Source organism: Atractosteus spatula, chromosome 4 (assembly GCF_055471065.1).
Source record: "Atractosteus spatula isolate fAtrSpa1 chromosome 4, fAtrSpa1.hap1, whole genome shotgun sequence".
Lineage (NCBI taxonomy): Eukaryota > Metazoa > Chordata > Actinopteri > Semionotiformes > Lepisosteidae > Atractosteus > Atractosteus spatula.
Genome location: NC_142709.1, coordinates 27,780,777 through 27,796,206, shown reverse-complemented (window position 1 = coordinate 27,796,206; position 15,430 = coordinate 27,780,777). Strand labels below are relative to the sequence as shown.

Here is a 15,430-nt window from a genome sequence, read left to right as displayed (position 1 = left end):
TATCGGCTTCATCAAGCTTGGCGCCTTGTTCCATACTCCCACAACTCTGTGGGCAAAGGGTGCCTCCTGTTATAAGATTTAAATGTACTTGAAAACTCCACATCATTTCCACATGGTCATTATGTTTTCTTGTCAAGAATAATCTGTAGGTCACACAGACTCCTCTAGCCAACAGACTTCCTCAAGTGGAAATTTTAAGATTCAAGTATATTTAATTCCAACATGATATTCAATTTTACTCTTGCATGAAAAACCAATTGATTGTCCAGACAAAAATGTTTCCAGTAATAGAAATTAGTATTATGGCATTACTGCATGCTTTTGAAATACTTAAAATATGTATTAGCTTTTTGGTGGCATACATTTCAAATATGTAGAAAAGTATATCAAGTTATATATTAAAGTATATAATGAATGCAGTTATGGTTACTTTTTAAAGCAGACATGATAACAGCTAGGTGTCACAAAAATAACAATGTAATCCAAGAAAACCACTATTATTTGAAAAACCACAATTTGAAACTGCTAACTTAATTAGTAGTTTAAAAAAACAGCATGAAAAAACCTTTCCTTTGGATGAGATATGGTACAAACCTCTTATTAATGCTCTTCATGTATCTGCTGTGTTTATCTTTTATTTAGTGCAAATGTGCTGTATAAATGCAATTTTATTACTAGCAAAGTTGTTGTTGGCACAACCACAAAAATAATGATAGGTGTATCAGAAGGATTTCTTTAGCTGTTTTTCTACTACAGTGTAAGGCTGCAGAACTATTAGTTTATAAATGAAGTATGGAAAATCAAAGTGAAATGCTTTGTTTTTTTCCATACACTGTATGTGAAGCAGAAAAAAAACTGAAGCAGACGTCTGGCATAATCGTAGGAAGGTACCTGAAGCAGTGGTGTGAAGCTAAAGCCATGTGTACTGCTGCAAGCTCTTCTTACCACTGAGCTGTTGAGTCTCCAAAGGATTCATAGTTGGTGGTTGAAGCTATCAGTGGAAATATCCTTTCGTACCCATAGCTATTTGGCACAACATGAAAGTATTCGAGAGGCGTAAAGCTGAATTGAATGTGCACACAGAACCTGTGTCTTGCAGCTGCTCTGTCACCACTAGTACTGTACAAGCTGTGTTGAAGACAAAAGCTTCTATGATGGTTCCTTCACTCTGGCAGGTCACTGAGGGTTTCTCCAATTCTGCCCGGTAACCTGAAACACCTCCTCCCAGCTCTTATGAGTAAAGGTCAATGTCTTAAAGTCCAGTCAGCAGTGAGAGCATTCTGCAAGATCACATCGCTGTGAGGATGACAGGACTGTGTTGTACTGTATATGGTACAAGTAATAGGTTTATTCCATGCTGAAAAGAGAAGAAAGGAAACCCAGCGTTTCAGCTGTGGAGCCTTCTTCAGGTTCTTTCAGCATGGAATAAACCTATTACTTGTTCCTTTGCAGCCTATGCATGGTGACACAGCTACCCACCTGAACTTGTACTGTATATGTTGTCCAGGGCCTCTCGCTATCTGCCTGTGCAAAAGCCAACATTACAAGGAGGCCACGTGGCCCTAATGACCCTATAATTTTAAAAGGCAGAAGTCTATGTATTAAGTTGTTGGTGATTGGAAGCCCAACAAGAGAAATCTGTTAAGGTTTCACTGTATTTAGATTTTCAAAATCTTTTTAATAAAGCTTCCTTTTAAATTGAATTCTTAGATTGCTAGCAGTAGGCATTCTTTTCAAAACATCTATTAGGATTCAGAGCTGTTTAATGGAGAGAACGTTTACATGGAAACTTTTCTTTTTTTTCCAGTATCTCAGTGAAAAGTTAGGAATTCAACCTGGTGAAGGAGGCCTGTTCATTAATGGACTTCATATCGATTTAGATATGCATAACCCTTTCAGGTAAGGCTTAAAACATGCATCTTCAGTACATAATACAATTTGTTCAATCAATTATTTCACACCTGTAACGTATATGTGTTTCTTAATATTTGGTTTAGATGCTAGAACTACTCCTCAAAATTGTAAGTGAATACCTTTAAGTGGCACCTTTCCATATGTAGTGTCTGTCAGTAAAAACTTAATAATTATTGCATATTTTGCTTTTTGTTTCTTTTAAGCATTTTAGATATTATTAGAAGAGAAGGCAAAGTTATGGAGGGTCTTCATAATCTAGGTATCAAAGATGATGACTTAAGTAAACTTTTGAGGCTCAATATACATCCTCTGGAAGACAACTTTGCCCTAGACATTCGACATCCTGCGATAATGGTGAGTATCTGTTATGGCCTGTTGTCCAGCACAACAGTTAGGCACTGCTTTTTTTACTCTCAGACAAGCATGTTACCTTGTGCCTGAGAAGCAAGATGTATTTGACAACATGAAAGCAAATATGTGCTGCCTGAACTGATCATTTGTGTGTTTGTTAAGCATTTATGTTTGTGCCTTACATTGTGCTTATTTGGAGAACCTGCGTTCAGGCTTATGTATTACCTAATCACATTGACATAGCTCTTTAAAACAAAACCAGCAAACTCCACATGAAATGCAAAAGTAGTTTTGTTTGATTGCCCCTTTTTGAGGAAGGGATCGCACACGTCCCCGAATACCTCAATGCACATAAAAATATTGTGGAAGAAAGAGGGACTTGAAGATGAAGCTTGTAGGTTTTTTTTGCCACAATTTTCTTGCCACCCAAGTTTCCAGCTGCCTTATGAAATTGATTATTTGATAGAGAATGCTGCTTAGGGTTTTGCTTTACACTTCTAGACTCTGCTAAATAAAGATTTTAAACATTGTGCGGCTGTCTGGAAATAAAAGTAATTTGACCAAAAGAGACTCCTTCTTGGATGATATAAATCTACACCAAGTTTTCAATCACCCACCAGGCAATTCGTTTTAACTACTTACCAATTTTGATTACCTGCAGAGGAATTGCACTGTTTTATGTATGAACACCAGTCTTGCTCACAGTAAAGTTTCTCCACATGAGGCATTTGTTTCCAGGTTGAGGAGAGGTGGCTTGGGGACTGACTGGTATAATGGATTACTCGGCTGTCCTCTGCCTTTCCTCACGGCACAGGAACTCATTTCCCTCAATCCACTCAGGAGTTAGGTGAAGCAAATGTATTATTATCTCCCTGCTCCTGGAGGAGTGCTACAAAAGCTGTGGCATTTTCTGGTCTCCAGCACAGACGAGCAGAACTAAAAAAAAAACAACAACTTCAAATTTTATTCTGTGCTGGAATGAAATAAGGCTAAGACCAATCAGAGTGAAAATAAAAAGGGCTTTCTGGAGTAAAGAGGATTATTATTATCATTATGGCAATTATTACCATCAACAAATGTAGGTATAAGGCTTTTTAAAAAAAATAATGATATATTCTAACAAACCATTAAAGTCCAATTCTCTTTTTCCATTAGCTTTGAGAAGCATATTTCATGCAGTATGTGATAAATTCTTTTTTCTCTCTTGTCTGCATTAGTGGAAGTAGCAGTGGTATGTCCCGACTACTGTCAGTTTAAGCACGCCTTTGAAAGATAGCTGAACTCAGCTAAAATTGTCCTTATTAATTGCTGTATGTTGTTTTTGATGACGACACGAATGAGTTCTAGTGTGTGTTCATTAAGAAAGCAACCACTATGTTGAGTGAAATTATTTTTTGTAAGATTCACCAGAATGCCTGTGCATCCATTTGTGCTTGTGTATTTTTGTTGGTAATTTTGTTGAAATATTTTTATTAGTTTTTCCATGTTCCAGTGTTCCCATGTTTCATCTGTATTTTGTAGATCAATATTTAATGTGTTGACCTGACAAATGAAATCCTAGTTAAAATGTTCTAGTTCTGTGCTCACTATTTGTAAGCTATGTTTATGGCCTACTGCACATTTTACCTTTAATGATGTCTAACTGCAGGATCTGGTCCTCGGCAATGTAGTCTTTTTTTTATCTGTGACTTTCCTCTGTTCCTTTGTTCCCCTGTTTAATAAATTCTTAATTGACAATTATCCATGATCCATATAAAATATATACTGTAGATCATATACTGCCAATAAATAAGCCAATAAATGATTAATTAACAAACCACTAAAAAAACTACTTTCTGTCAGTTTCCTTATTCAGAATTAATAACTAATAAAATTAATCACTGGTAAAAAAAAAATTTTGGGTGGAATTTGGATGGGCGGTATGTCTCTCAAAGATTGATTCCATGGGTGAGAGGGAACATTAAGAAAAGGTAATAAAATAACTAAAACATGCATATAAAATGGGACAGTAAAGGCTATACACTGTTCCATGCAAAAAAAAAGTATTCACATTTTTCCTATAATGTCCCATTTTGTTGAATTAAAAGCGATGTATACTATAGACATTTTTTAAAGTGAATATTTTAATCAAAACTTGAATGTTCATGGATGAAAGAAATGAAATATCTGCATAAAAAATTGCAAAGAAGAAATGAATGGTACACAAATACTGTATGTACTGTATATCTCATTTGTAATTCTACAAAATGGGACGTAGGATTTTTGCATCCATACATATCTTGTAAATCTGATGGGATTAAAACTGTTGTGTGGGTTAGCAGTAAATCATGCAGTAATACAGTGCATGATGTTTAAAAAAGGTATTATTGTGGAATATCCTTGGCTCGGCTGAATTGTATTAGTTTATTTCATTTTAGTGTTAGTAGTTATTTGTCTGCTAGAGAACAAAGGTTTTAAAGCACTGGATTAAGGTAAAGTTTTCACTAGTTTACAGTGCACACAAGATTGTGTGTGCATTTCATACTAAAACAGTTTGAAATCATGACTTCACTCATATGTTTTTTACATTTGAAAAACTTACTGTTTTTTTAATACATATAGTGGGTAAATGATATTGAAAAAGACCACATATACCAAACCTGGCCTTCAAGCTGTCAAGAACTCCTCAGGGCAACCTTCCCAGGTGTCATACGCCAGATACGACGCAACTTTTTCAATTTGGTGAGTTCTAATCACACCTCTTATTGTTTTTAATGCACAGGTTCTAATTTGCTTCTCTTATTATCGTTCCCTGCGCTCTATCACAGAAAACAAGTTGTTGTTATGGGAGACAGTGAGTGAGATCACCTAGACAACTATAATAATCATGGTGGTTCAAGCAATTGAGGCAGTTTAAACTGTAGTTCCAATACAAATTTGTACACCAGATATTCAAATATACATTTAATCAATTCTGTTTTTAGTTATTTGTGAGTGTCTGCACTGGGTGTGAGTCACCTCATACAGCAGAGGTCTATTTAAGCCCTAAGTAGATGGTACCAAGTTTAATCTCATAGGGTGTACAGCAGCACACAGGAAGCTGATATTATCTCAGTAGAACTGGGACTACATTATCACTCCATGTGAGCCATAAGTTAATTTACAGAACGTACCACATTAGTGACACAGTGTTTTTGTTACGACCTCTGGTGCTAATTGTGAGTCTGTGCTTCTGGTTGTAATTAACACAGACTCCTTAACTTTGGTAGAAAGATGCATGAATGTGGCCTAATTCAAGAATAGCAGAACAGATGCTTAGAGATTGATTCAATCTTATGCATTTGTAATATACACCCTATCACTTACCGAGCACAACCAAAACTCACCTCACAATAGTATAAATCTTTTACATTCCATAAGCAGTATTATGAAATGATTATCTGTAAGGTATTATAAGATGTTTGTCAACATTGGGGAACATTTTGCTGGAGTTGGTAAACAGGGTGGGACGTAAACGACTTTTCAAACATCCATGTAGGAAGTAAACAAAACTAAGAATTGCCCTCTTCGAAAATCTAGTAATAGACTGCATTCTTTATTCTAAAAATGATAACGGGACAGTGTATATAATTTATTTTGAAATATTGCATTGTAACTGACCAACCCAAAATCAAAGAACCTGTTTCTCCATTAATACATTCCTTGTTTTGGCCTTATTGTAACATTGTGATTGTCAAAAATTAGAAACCCAGCTTTCTGTTTATAGAAGGACCATTTCTTTTACTCACCGAAAATCTCTGATCAGGTACTGCAATTATGATCTGCAGCTGGTGGGTAAATTGAAGTTTTGATTGATCCCAGAGCAAGGTATATTTGAACAAGCACATTGCAGATGAAGGTGGGTGGCAGCCAGTGGAGGTGTCGTGGAGTATATTTTGTTTTATTTATGATCTTTATTAAACTGAACCCAGCTTTCCCCCACTTATCCACAGAGTCCACTTATCCTCACTAAAACATCTTCCAAAGCCACTTGGTGAACACTGCTTGCAGTCACAAAATCGCTTAGTTTGTTACAGTTTATTTTCTCACTGTTATGTTCTCGTCCTCAGGTGCTGTTTATCGATCCTTCACAGGAAGACACTGTTGAGCTGGTAAAACTGGCAGAACTCTTCTACCAGCACAATATCCCTCTCAGGTATGTTATCACCATTATAGTATCAATAATTGCTGTCAAAATTACTCTGGGGCTTTGTCTGTTATCAGAGTTTAATTTCTTTCTAATGATATTGAACTGTGACTGCAAAGTTTTTTTTGTTTAAGCTCTTTAATTTTTGCCTAATGTTTCATCAGAATTTCTGTCATACAAGATGCAACAGTCAGTTTTGTCGTTATTAATGTACTGTATATTTTTTGGAGATTTCAGATGGTCATGGTTCCCATTTCTTGGAATATTTTTGTCTTTCAGTAAACATTGGCATCTAAAACGCTGCCAGATGTTTAAAGGCTGCCATTTTGTCTCATGAGTAATTAAATTTAAGGAATGTGTGGATTTTATTTTTTTAGAGGATGACATTGATCTAGGAATTAGTGTCAATCACAGCTACATATCAGCTGTCAGGCAAATGTTCTCTAACTATATTTTTTTGTAATTGCTTAAATTAACTTGCAGTTTAAGATTTGCTTGATTTCTACCTTTTGTACAGCACAGCAAAATACAAGAAAAATGTTTTTTCTGATAATATAAATAATATGTGGGTATACAGTAGTTTTTCTTATCCTGTGAGAATTTGTGAGTTATAAACGTTTATTGGGCTTTTTATTTAAAAAAAAATGATCCTTGTCCGAGTCACAATAGTAGTGCTGTTGTCTGTGATGGTGTTATAGATAAGCTTGGGTTTCTTAGCCGTTTGTTAGATCTGATGTGTTTTAGAAACCATAAGCTCTAACAACATATTTGTGTAGATTTAGCTGTTTTATTTTTGCTCAGATCACATGTATTTTTTGTCATCTAAGGATTGGGTTCGTATTTGTTGTCAACACGGATGACAAAGTGGATGGGTACCTAGATGCAGGAGTTGCTCTCTTCAGAGTCTTGAACTACATAGTGGAAAAGTATGACTTTTCCCAGGCATTCATGTCCATGGTTTCTGTAAGTATGTCTGTGGAAATGTTAAAAAAAATACATACAGCACTATCAATGTAGTCTCAATTGAAATTATTTATTAGAAATGTAAGTTCTGAAGGTTCAGCATTCTGAAATACTGAATGTTTGTCATGTTAAATATATTAAGACAGTTCTAATGCTTGTCACTATGATGATGCTGATGTGATGCTCATTGTGCCCCAAACCTCTCCGTTGTTTCACTTTTAAGACTCATGAATGGGAGAGTCGGGAAGAAGATATTTACGTTTTTAGCTTTACAGAGGGCGACACGGAAGCTTTCAGAATGTTTTTGAGTAAATGTAAACCAATGGTAAGTTGCTTAAACCTGTGTTGGAATCAGCACTGTGTTTATGTGTTACATTTCCAGATATACAATAAGGTGGACAGTGGAGAAAGTCTCACTGTAGACATTGTGGTTGAATACCTGAAGAAGAAATTTCCCAGTGCAGATGTTCCCAGGATTCTTGGAATCGAATCTGTGTATGATGACAAAAGGAAGGTAATTTTTCATGAACAATGGTAAATCCTACAGATGACCATAGGAAAAAAAGAGCTTCACTGAAAGTCTTCCCTTTAAATATCCCCTTTCTCTAATGGTAGAATTAATGTAATTAAATGTAGTGCCTCATTTGTGACACTCTGGAGAGGGTTTATACACAGAGTAAATGCATGGTCACACACAATTAAAATAAGAAAGAAAACATTATTTTAAATATTATTTTTTTATGTATATTTTTTTCTTTTGAAGGTTTGGATTAGGAATTCAGCTAAAAAAGATAGCAAATTAACAGTGGTATCAAATGAACAGTAAAATCTAAATGCTTTTATTTATTGTGTAATTTGGTTTATTCCTTCTTGCCGTGTAAATTTTGGTAAACAATGTGTGAAGCTTTTTTTACATTTATATTTTTAATGGGTAATCTGTTGTCTATTTTTTGGAACCACAGGTTTGATCACATGTCATGTTAAGATATTTACAAGAATCTTTTTTCAATACTTTTTTATGCTTATTTATGTAGATGTTCATCCACACAGAATAAAGTGGTTTACAGTGATATAAATACAGTAATAAAACAGTTACCATTTAGAATGCCATTAAGAATTCAATTCTGAGCAAACAAAGAAATAATTTCACGATCTTTTTATTGAGAATTCTACAACCATGTTAAATAAATGGGAAGATGAAGCTTTATTAATATTGTATGCAAATAGAAAATCTTGATCTGAAGAAAGAATTTGAATGAAAAATAAAAAAAAAAGTGTCCTACAAAGTGCAATAGGAAAGAGAAGAATACATTTAAATGAATGCATAATCCTAGGCTTATTCTGTATCTGAAATATTATTTACTGTTTTATTATACATTATAGAATTAGACTATTGTCATTGTTTATCAAGGATGCATATTTTAGTAATACTCTTTCATAACAGCATTTAAAATAAACTAAGCTTTCATGTATTAGTAGCTCATGAAGTTGCATGAAAAAGAAGATACATTTTAATTAGCAACTAATACAGTACTGTACATGTGCAAGAACAATGTTTAGTAATTCACATACTTTGCTATAGACACTGTCCATTATTATATTTATTTTAATTACATTTTTAGGTGATTAAAATGTTGTGCTTGTTTGCATGCAGTTTTCACATTTGGCTAATTACTTGAAAATGAAAACGTATAGCTTAGGATAAGTTGGATAAGACCATATAATTGCTGCGTAGAAAAAAAATGATTTCCAGGACATCACTTTTAACATTAACATTTAACAACATGTTTTAATATATCTGTAAAATGCATTGAATGGATTGATAGAAGTGAATAGAAAAGTTAGGAGAAACTACAGAAGCCATAAGTACACGATCTGAGATTGCCTTTTCCCGGATTGTTAACTGTAATATACCTCCTGACAGGCAGGAGGGGTGTTCTATAGGAAGAGTGGGCTGAGTGCCCTCCCACAGGCCCTCTTTAATGGGATTCCTTTCAGAAGGGAAGAGATGGACCCTGACGATCTGGAGACCAATCTTCTTCAGCGCATTATGGACACGACAACCTTCTTCCAAAGGGCGGTCTTTATGGTATGCGCTGTGTATAGACTAACTGGACATTTGTGTGCTCTTAGTACTATACAACTACAGTATAGTATATTAAGTATTTTGCGTCTGTTTAAAAAAAGCTTAAATCTTAGCGCCAGACTTTCTGGATATTGTTTCTGACCCGGGGCTCTCTAGTGGATAATTTAGTAAGGGCCCGGCTCTAAGTGCAGATTAAGCTCACTGTCCTAAGGTGATGCGATTACGATCCTGGGTTGTGTCGCAAGTCAACTATAGATTCCAAGCAGCAGCGCTCAACTGGCAGAGCACTGCCAAGAATAGAGCTGGCATTAGTGAACCAGTACTCTCTCGCAGCTCTTGAAGAAGCAGTGACTCTATTTTGTAAGCTCCTGCAAGCTTGCGGTGACATCAGATGTCACTAACTCATTTGTCGCGAGAAGACAACAGGCTTGATTTGTGGGCAGATCAGGGGTTCTTGTCTGCTTATCTTTTAATGTAGTACAAAGGTTAACTGTAACAAAACTCACAATTGACCATTCCATTTAAATTAAAATATAGTTTGTTTTCATGCTCTTAGCTTAGTGTGGGAGAAGAGAGTAAAAATATTGTTTGGAGTTGTAGGGGGCTGATTATGTTTTTTGAATCATTTTGTAAACCAGCCTCATGCATTGACCAGTATCAATTGCACATGCTCCAAGCTTTTTTGAGGCTTTGCCCTTCAAATGAGCTTAAACAGGTTTGAAACTAAAAAGCTGATATTACATTGATATGACATTGAATTTTTTAAGTGGATAGCACTGTATCCAGGCGTTATGGTTTTCTTCATAAGCAAAGACATTCATTGTGTGTAGATCTTATAAGCATTCTGAATTGTTCACGATCATATCCACTGGCTCGTGATGTATCAGGTCCAGCTGAGCGATGATGCCGATGTGGTGGAGTTCCTCATGGATCAGTCAAATGTGGTGCCGCGCATCAATCCACTCATTCTGAGTAAAGCAAGGAGTTACCTGGACCTCACCTCCAGGCCAGGTAAGGCTTCTGTTTCTTTGCATTTGCTTTATTTGTGTTTGCCCTGCTGTATCGGGAAAATAGTTTGAACACATCATCTTTATTTTCTGAAGCACCTTTCATGACAAGCCAAATCTCAAGCAGCTGTTACTGAAACAGTGGAAGACAATAAAAGTCATCACAGGAAAAAGCACCCACAGGTTGCTTCATGTCTGAATGGGAAGGATATTTCCTAATTTAGGAGCATTTAGGAAAAGAAGGCCTTGTTACCCCAAGCTCATATTATGGTCTTGGGGACACAAGTGAAATACAAAAGCAAAGTCTGGCTGCTGAATCTGTTGTAGTTTGATTGGTAACAATTTAAAAAGAGGTTTGACTCAGAAACTGTGCTTTGTGACTGCGAGAGTAGCAGCTACTTTACAACAGTTTGATTTGCTTAAAAGTAAGATATAAATATACTGCTGTTAAAATAAAGAAAATTCCTTATTACTCATTAAATCAACATCACGAAAAATATTTCCTTGATATTTGGGCTTAGTTAGCTTTTTACTTATAGAGATTATAGATGACTATTTACTAGGTTGCAAAGAATCTGAACCTGTTGTATGTACCATACAGTAAATCCCTAAATTCTTTCTTGAGACTCTGCTGCTTAACAATACATTGCAGACTGTTAAATAAAGTAGGACTGAAGTATGCAACTGGTTGGGTGCTTTGAATTTTTAAATTGGTTGGTTATTAATATTTGGTTGTTAATAAGTGGTTTTACATTGTATAACGATCTTTAGATGTTGAAGAAAATTGTATGGACAGTTTTTCTACATTTTGTCCTGTGCAGTATTATACATTTCAAATAAAATCAAGATAGCACTGATTGTTTTCTTTTTTTTTTCAGCTGTACAGGACTGGCAGGACACTGTGACTTTCTCATACTTGGACTCTAGAGACAAGAGTGCTGTTATTTCAGAGAATATGAAGTACATAACTAAGAATGGTAAAGAAATAAACATTTTCTCTTTTTTAAAAGAATTCCAAAGACTGCTTCAAAACCAAACACCCTGAAGGAAACCTTGTTATTTTGTATTACACCAAAGTCACTTCTTATAAAAGCTAGTCCTGCGATGCTGTGTACACTGGAGTAGGCACCTTGAGCAACAGGACTCAATTAAAAATTAAGCTTTTTACTGTAATTTGTATTTCAGCTTGAGTTATGCCCTTACAGCTTTTGCGCATCTTCAGGCAATTAAAGAAAAAAATGGTGTTGGTTTTTTAGGTGAAAGCAAAAACATAATGTCTTCCAACGATGCTTATCTGATATCTGTGGATTTACTGGGTAATCATGCAATTCCATCCTTGGCTAAGCTCCCAGCTCCTCTGTTTGGAATCTGAGCCCACTGTGTTGATTCAGACAACTGAGCAGTGGAGGTATTTGGCTTGTGGAAATGAGGAGAGTGTGCAATCCAGGATCTATGCAGCAAACCTTGGCATCCTGCAGAATCCCCGTGATTTAATGCACTTCTTTCAGGGTCCTGTCTCTCTGGAAGCTATAACTTTAGTGAGATTTAATTGCTTTTTTTTGCTGCTGGTGCTATCACCTGCTGATCAGTCTGAAAGAAAAAAAAAGCATGTATTGGAGGTTATTTCAGTTTTGCAGGCCATGTGGTTTAAACATCAGACCCAATATTCATTACATGAGAAGTTATATTGACTGTTTTGGAAGTTCGTCGTGAATTTTTCCACCAGATCTTTTTGTAATGCACTGCCGTTGTTGTATGGAAATTGTTATAATTTGCCCTAAAACAATCCAAACCTTCTGTTATGTGTGTTATAGTAATAGCGATAATAAACCTATTTTTCTTTCGGGTTTATCACTCAAGAAATCACATGCACTTTTCCTTGTAGCCTGTTGCTTTTAAGAGTTTAATCAGAGTTCCATGTCCAGGAAACATTTTTAATTAATTTCCAGCCTGGGAAAATTGTGGCCACAGATGACTTGTCTTAAAAGACAGGCTGCAGTATAGGGCCAGGTGTTGATGAAGCTGGTCAGATTTTTATCATATGGCAATGAACTGGATGAAACTTTGATAAAGATATGAACAAAGATCTGGAGCTCTGGAGAAGGATATAGATTGGATGGCTGGGAGGCGTGTGCTGTCACATTGAAAAGTTATTGGAAACACTGGAAAAGTCTGGAAAAATATTTGAGTTAATGTGAGAAGCCAAGTGTTGCTTTCACGCTTTCTTTAAAATGATTTTAGGCTACTAAAACTAAACTAAAAAAGGCTAAAACTCAATTATATTCTTTTTAAGGTCTAAAAGTATGTGAAAACAGTAAAGAGGACAAGTCTTTGGGACTTTTCAGAAACAAAAGACCTAATTTTTCCAAATTTTTATTTTTAGGAGACACTGGGCAGCATTAACTTACTTGCAAAATCATCTTAGTCTGTTCCGGAAATACACAGTCTGAACTCAATACTAAGACCAGATCAATTCCTAATCTCCATTTTACCAGTCAGGCTATCCTTCAACATTTGCAGTGGTTTAATCTGAATTATTTTAAAACTAAACTTGGTTTTAGCGTGTTTGTGCAAATTACATTTTTTTCCCCAGCTAAGTATAAACAGACAGAAAAGAAAACGTCAGCCTCTACAGTACTGTTAAAAAAGTAATTTATTTTCAAGATGACTTTAATGATATTGTCATTTTTTCCCAATTAATCGCAATTAAAAACAAAGTCATTAATGTTATTAATATATATGTTTTGTTTTTTTCCAGAGGAAGATGTTCATATTTACGGAGTGACCATCTGGATTGTTGCTGATTTTGACAAGCCACCCGGGAGGAGACTGCTGTCAAATGCCTTGAAACACATGGTGAGCCTGTAGTGAACCCTGCTGCTACAGTGAATGTGTCATTAATCTGCAAAAGACACATTTATAGGATGTGTACAGGATGTGTACAGGGAAATGTTATTTCATCACTGAAATTAATAATTTTTAATATAATACAGGCACAGAAAAGGCGTGAAAATATAAGATAAGATCGCTTTGTTATCCATATACAATTTCTTGTATTAGGAATTTGTCTTTTTGCATACCCCAACTTGCTCTGCATGAGACACACAGACACACAGACAGGGAGAGAAGCTTGGGGTCAGAGTGCTGGGTCAGCCATTTATACGGTGCCCCTGAAGCAGTTGGGCTTGCGCAGGGGCCCAACGGAGTAGGATTCCTCTGCCAGCCACGGGATACGAACCAGCAACCTTCCAGCCACTGGCGCAGATCCTTAGCCACAGAGCCACCGCACCGCCCAATATATGTGCCACGAAATGCCTGGAACAATGTAGAAACAGCACAAGAAGTTTTATGGCAGCTTAGCATTGGGAGTCATGCAGGACCTGACACATACTGCAGATCTATCACTGGTGTGCAAAACCGGACACTTCCTTTGTGTTTGAGGATGTTCGTTTTAATTTGCAATGACTCATTATGGAAGCAAACTACTGTACATGTATGAGATCATTTTAAACCTGTGAAAATTCTGTATTCTTAAAAAAAAAACTATATGTTATTGAAAAACACACTGAAACAAATGTATCACAGTACAGAGGTTAAAGGACTAGGAGGTCGAGTGACTCAACTGCAACAAGTGCTGTGTAGGTTGAGCTCTATGATCCAGGCGGGTGTAAGCCAGGGCCTTTGTCACCCTCAGATTTTGACCAGGATTTCCAGTGGCTAAGCACCTGCAAACACAGGGTGGAGTTAGTCGGCCAGGGCTCACTTGGCTACCCACATCTCTGTGACCTCTGCAGCGTCTTGGAAGCTTGCTGGCTTGTGGTGCTGGGGGTGAGGAACCCATCTCCTGCATAGTACCTGTAGCCTGCGACATGTAAATTAACCAGTGGTTCGAAGGTGGGTGGGCTGCAGGAGTTCCCCCCCACGTGTGATTGCTGGGTCTATAACCATGTGGCAAAATGTGAAAATGCGCAACTGGTGATTTCAGATCAGGCAGCTGTATGAACAGAAAATAAGAAAGAAGTGCAGAATTCTATTTTTTTAGTTATCTGGCGCAGGGTTTTCCTGGGTGATTTAGAGCTAGAAAGCTGTGGAGGGTTTTTGATTTATTTTTCTCCAAGGGAGAGCTATTAGACTCACAAAAGGAGTATTTCTTCTAAGAAAACTAAAGGCCAGGATATTCTTTTCCCTCAACTCAACAACTCAACATTCATAACATTGTTCCCACTAAAATACTTTAGAGGGACATGCTGTATCAGTGACTGTGATCATTGGCAGGCCATATACTGTATATGTATTATAACTCCCAACCCCATAAACACAAAATGTTTTTTACTTCTCCTTATTTCACTCGAAACAAGTGAAATCATTTGTAATATTCTAACAGGCTCATGGAATGCGGTTGCAGCATTCAGCCAATTACAATTACCCTGTACAGTAGATCCATACTCTGTATCTTTTTATGAACGTATTGCATTCCCAGAAACCCTTTTGGATAGCGAAATTCCATAAAAAGAAAAACCTATTTCCATTATTTCATATGGGGGAAAAATTACAGTCTGGTCCGGACCCCAAAAATATCAACCCAACTTTTGTTCACCAAAAAATGATAAAAGAAACGATAATAACGCACATTCATACTGTGGTTTGTGTTTTAAGTAAAACAACACTGCTTAGCTAGATAAACATAATTATTCATACCAAAGTATGGTATAGTTCTGTATTATGCAGTAACCACTTTTTTAGCTTTTTGTGTACACACATTCACAATTTTCATTTTCTTAACCCTGTAAGGGACCATGATTAAGTCTTAAACTACCAATTTTCTTCAATAGCGAACAACACTCGAAGCAAGACATGGTGAACTGTATCACATATGTGTCTCGTGCCACTCCATAGGCTCCATGCTAGCTCTCAACCATACTAATTAGTGGAGTGTGATGCATA

The 15,430-nt window shown here is 36.3% G+C and overlaps 1 protein-coding gene across 1 annotated transcript in view; it reads left to right on the top strand.

Moving 5' to 3' along the window:
• The window catches only part of uggt2 (UDP-glucose glycoprotein glucosyltransferase 2), a 90,776-nt gene that overhangs the window by 25,380 nt on the left and 49,966 nt on the right, over positions 1-15,430 (top strand). Inside the window, exons 12-21 of the mRNA XM_088912646.1 lie at positions 1,808-1,899; positions 2,118-2,268; positions 4,867-4,986; positions 6,354-6,439; positions 7,258-7,393; positions 7,776-7,907; positions 9,318-9,482; positions 10,367-10,490; positions 11,365-11,463; positions 13,245-13,342. Of these exons, the coding sequence (XP_088768772.1) occupies positions 1,808-1,899; positions 2,118-2,268; positions 4,867-4,986; positions 6,354-6,439; positions 7,258-7,393; positions 7,776-7,907; positions 9,318-9,482; positions 10,367-10,490; positions 11,365-11,463; positions 13,245-13,342 (1,203 nt within the window). The remainder of the gene's footprint in view (positions 1-1,807; positions 1,900-2,117; positions 2,269-4,866; positions 4,987-6,353; positions 6,440-7,257; positions 7,394-7,775; positions 7,908-9,317; positions 9,483-10,366; positions 10,491-11,364; positions 11,464-13,244; positions 13,343-15,430) is intronic.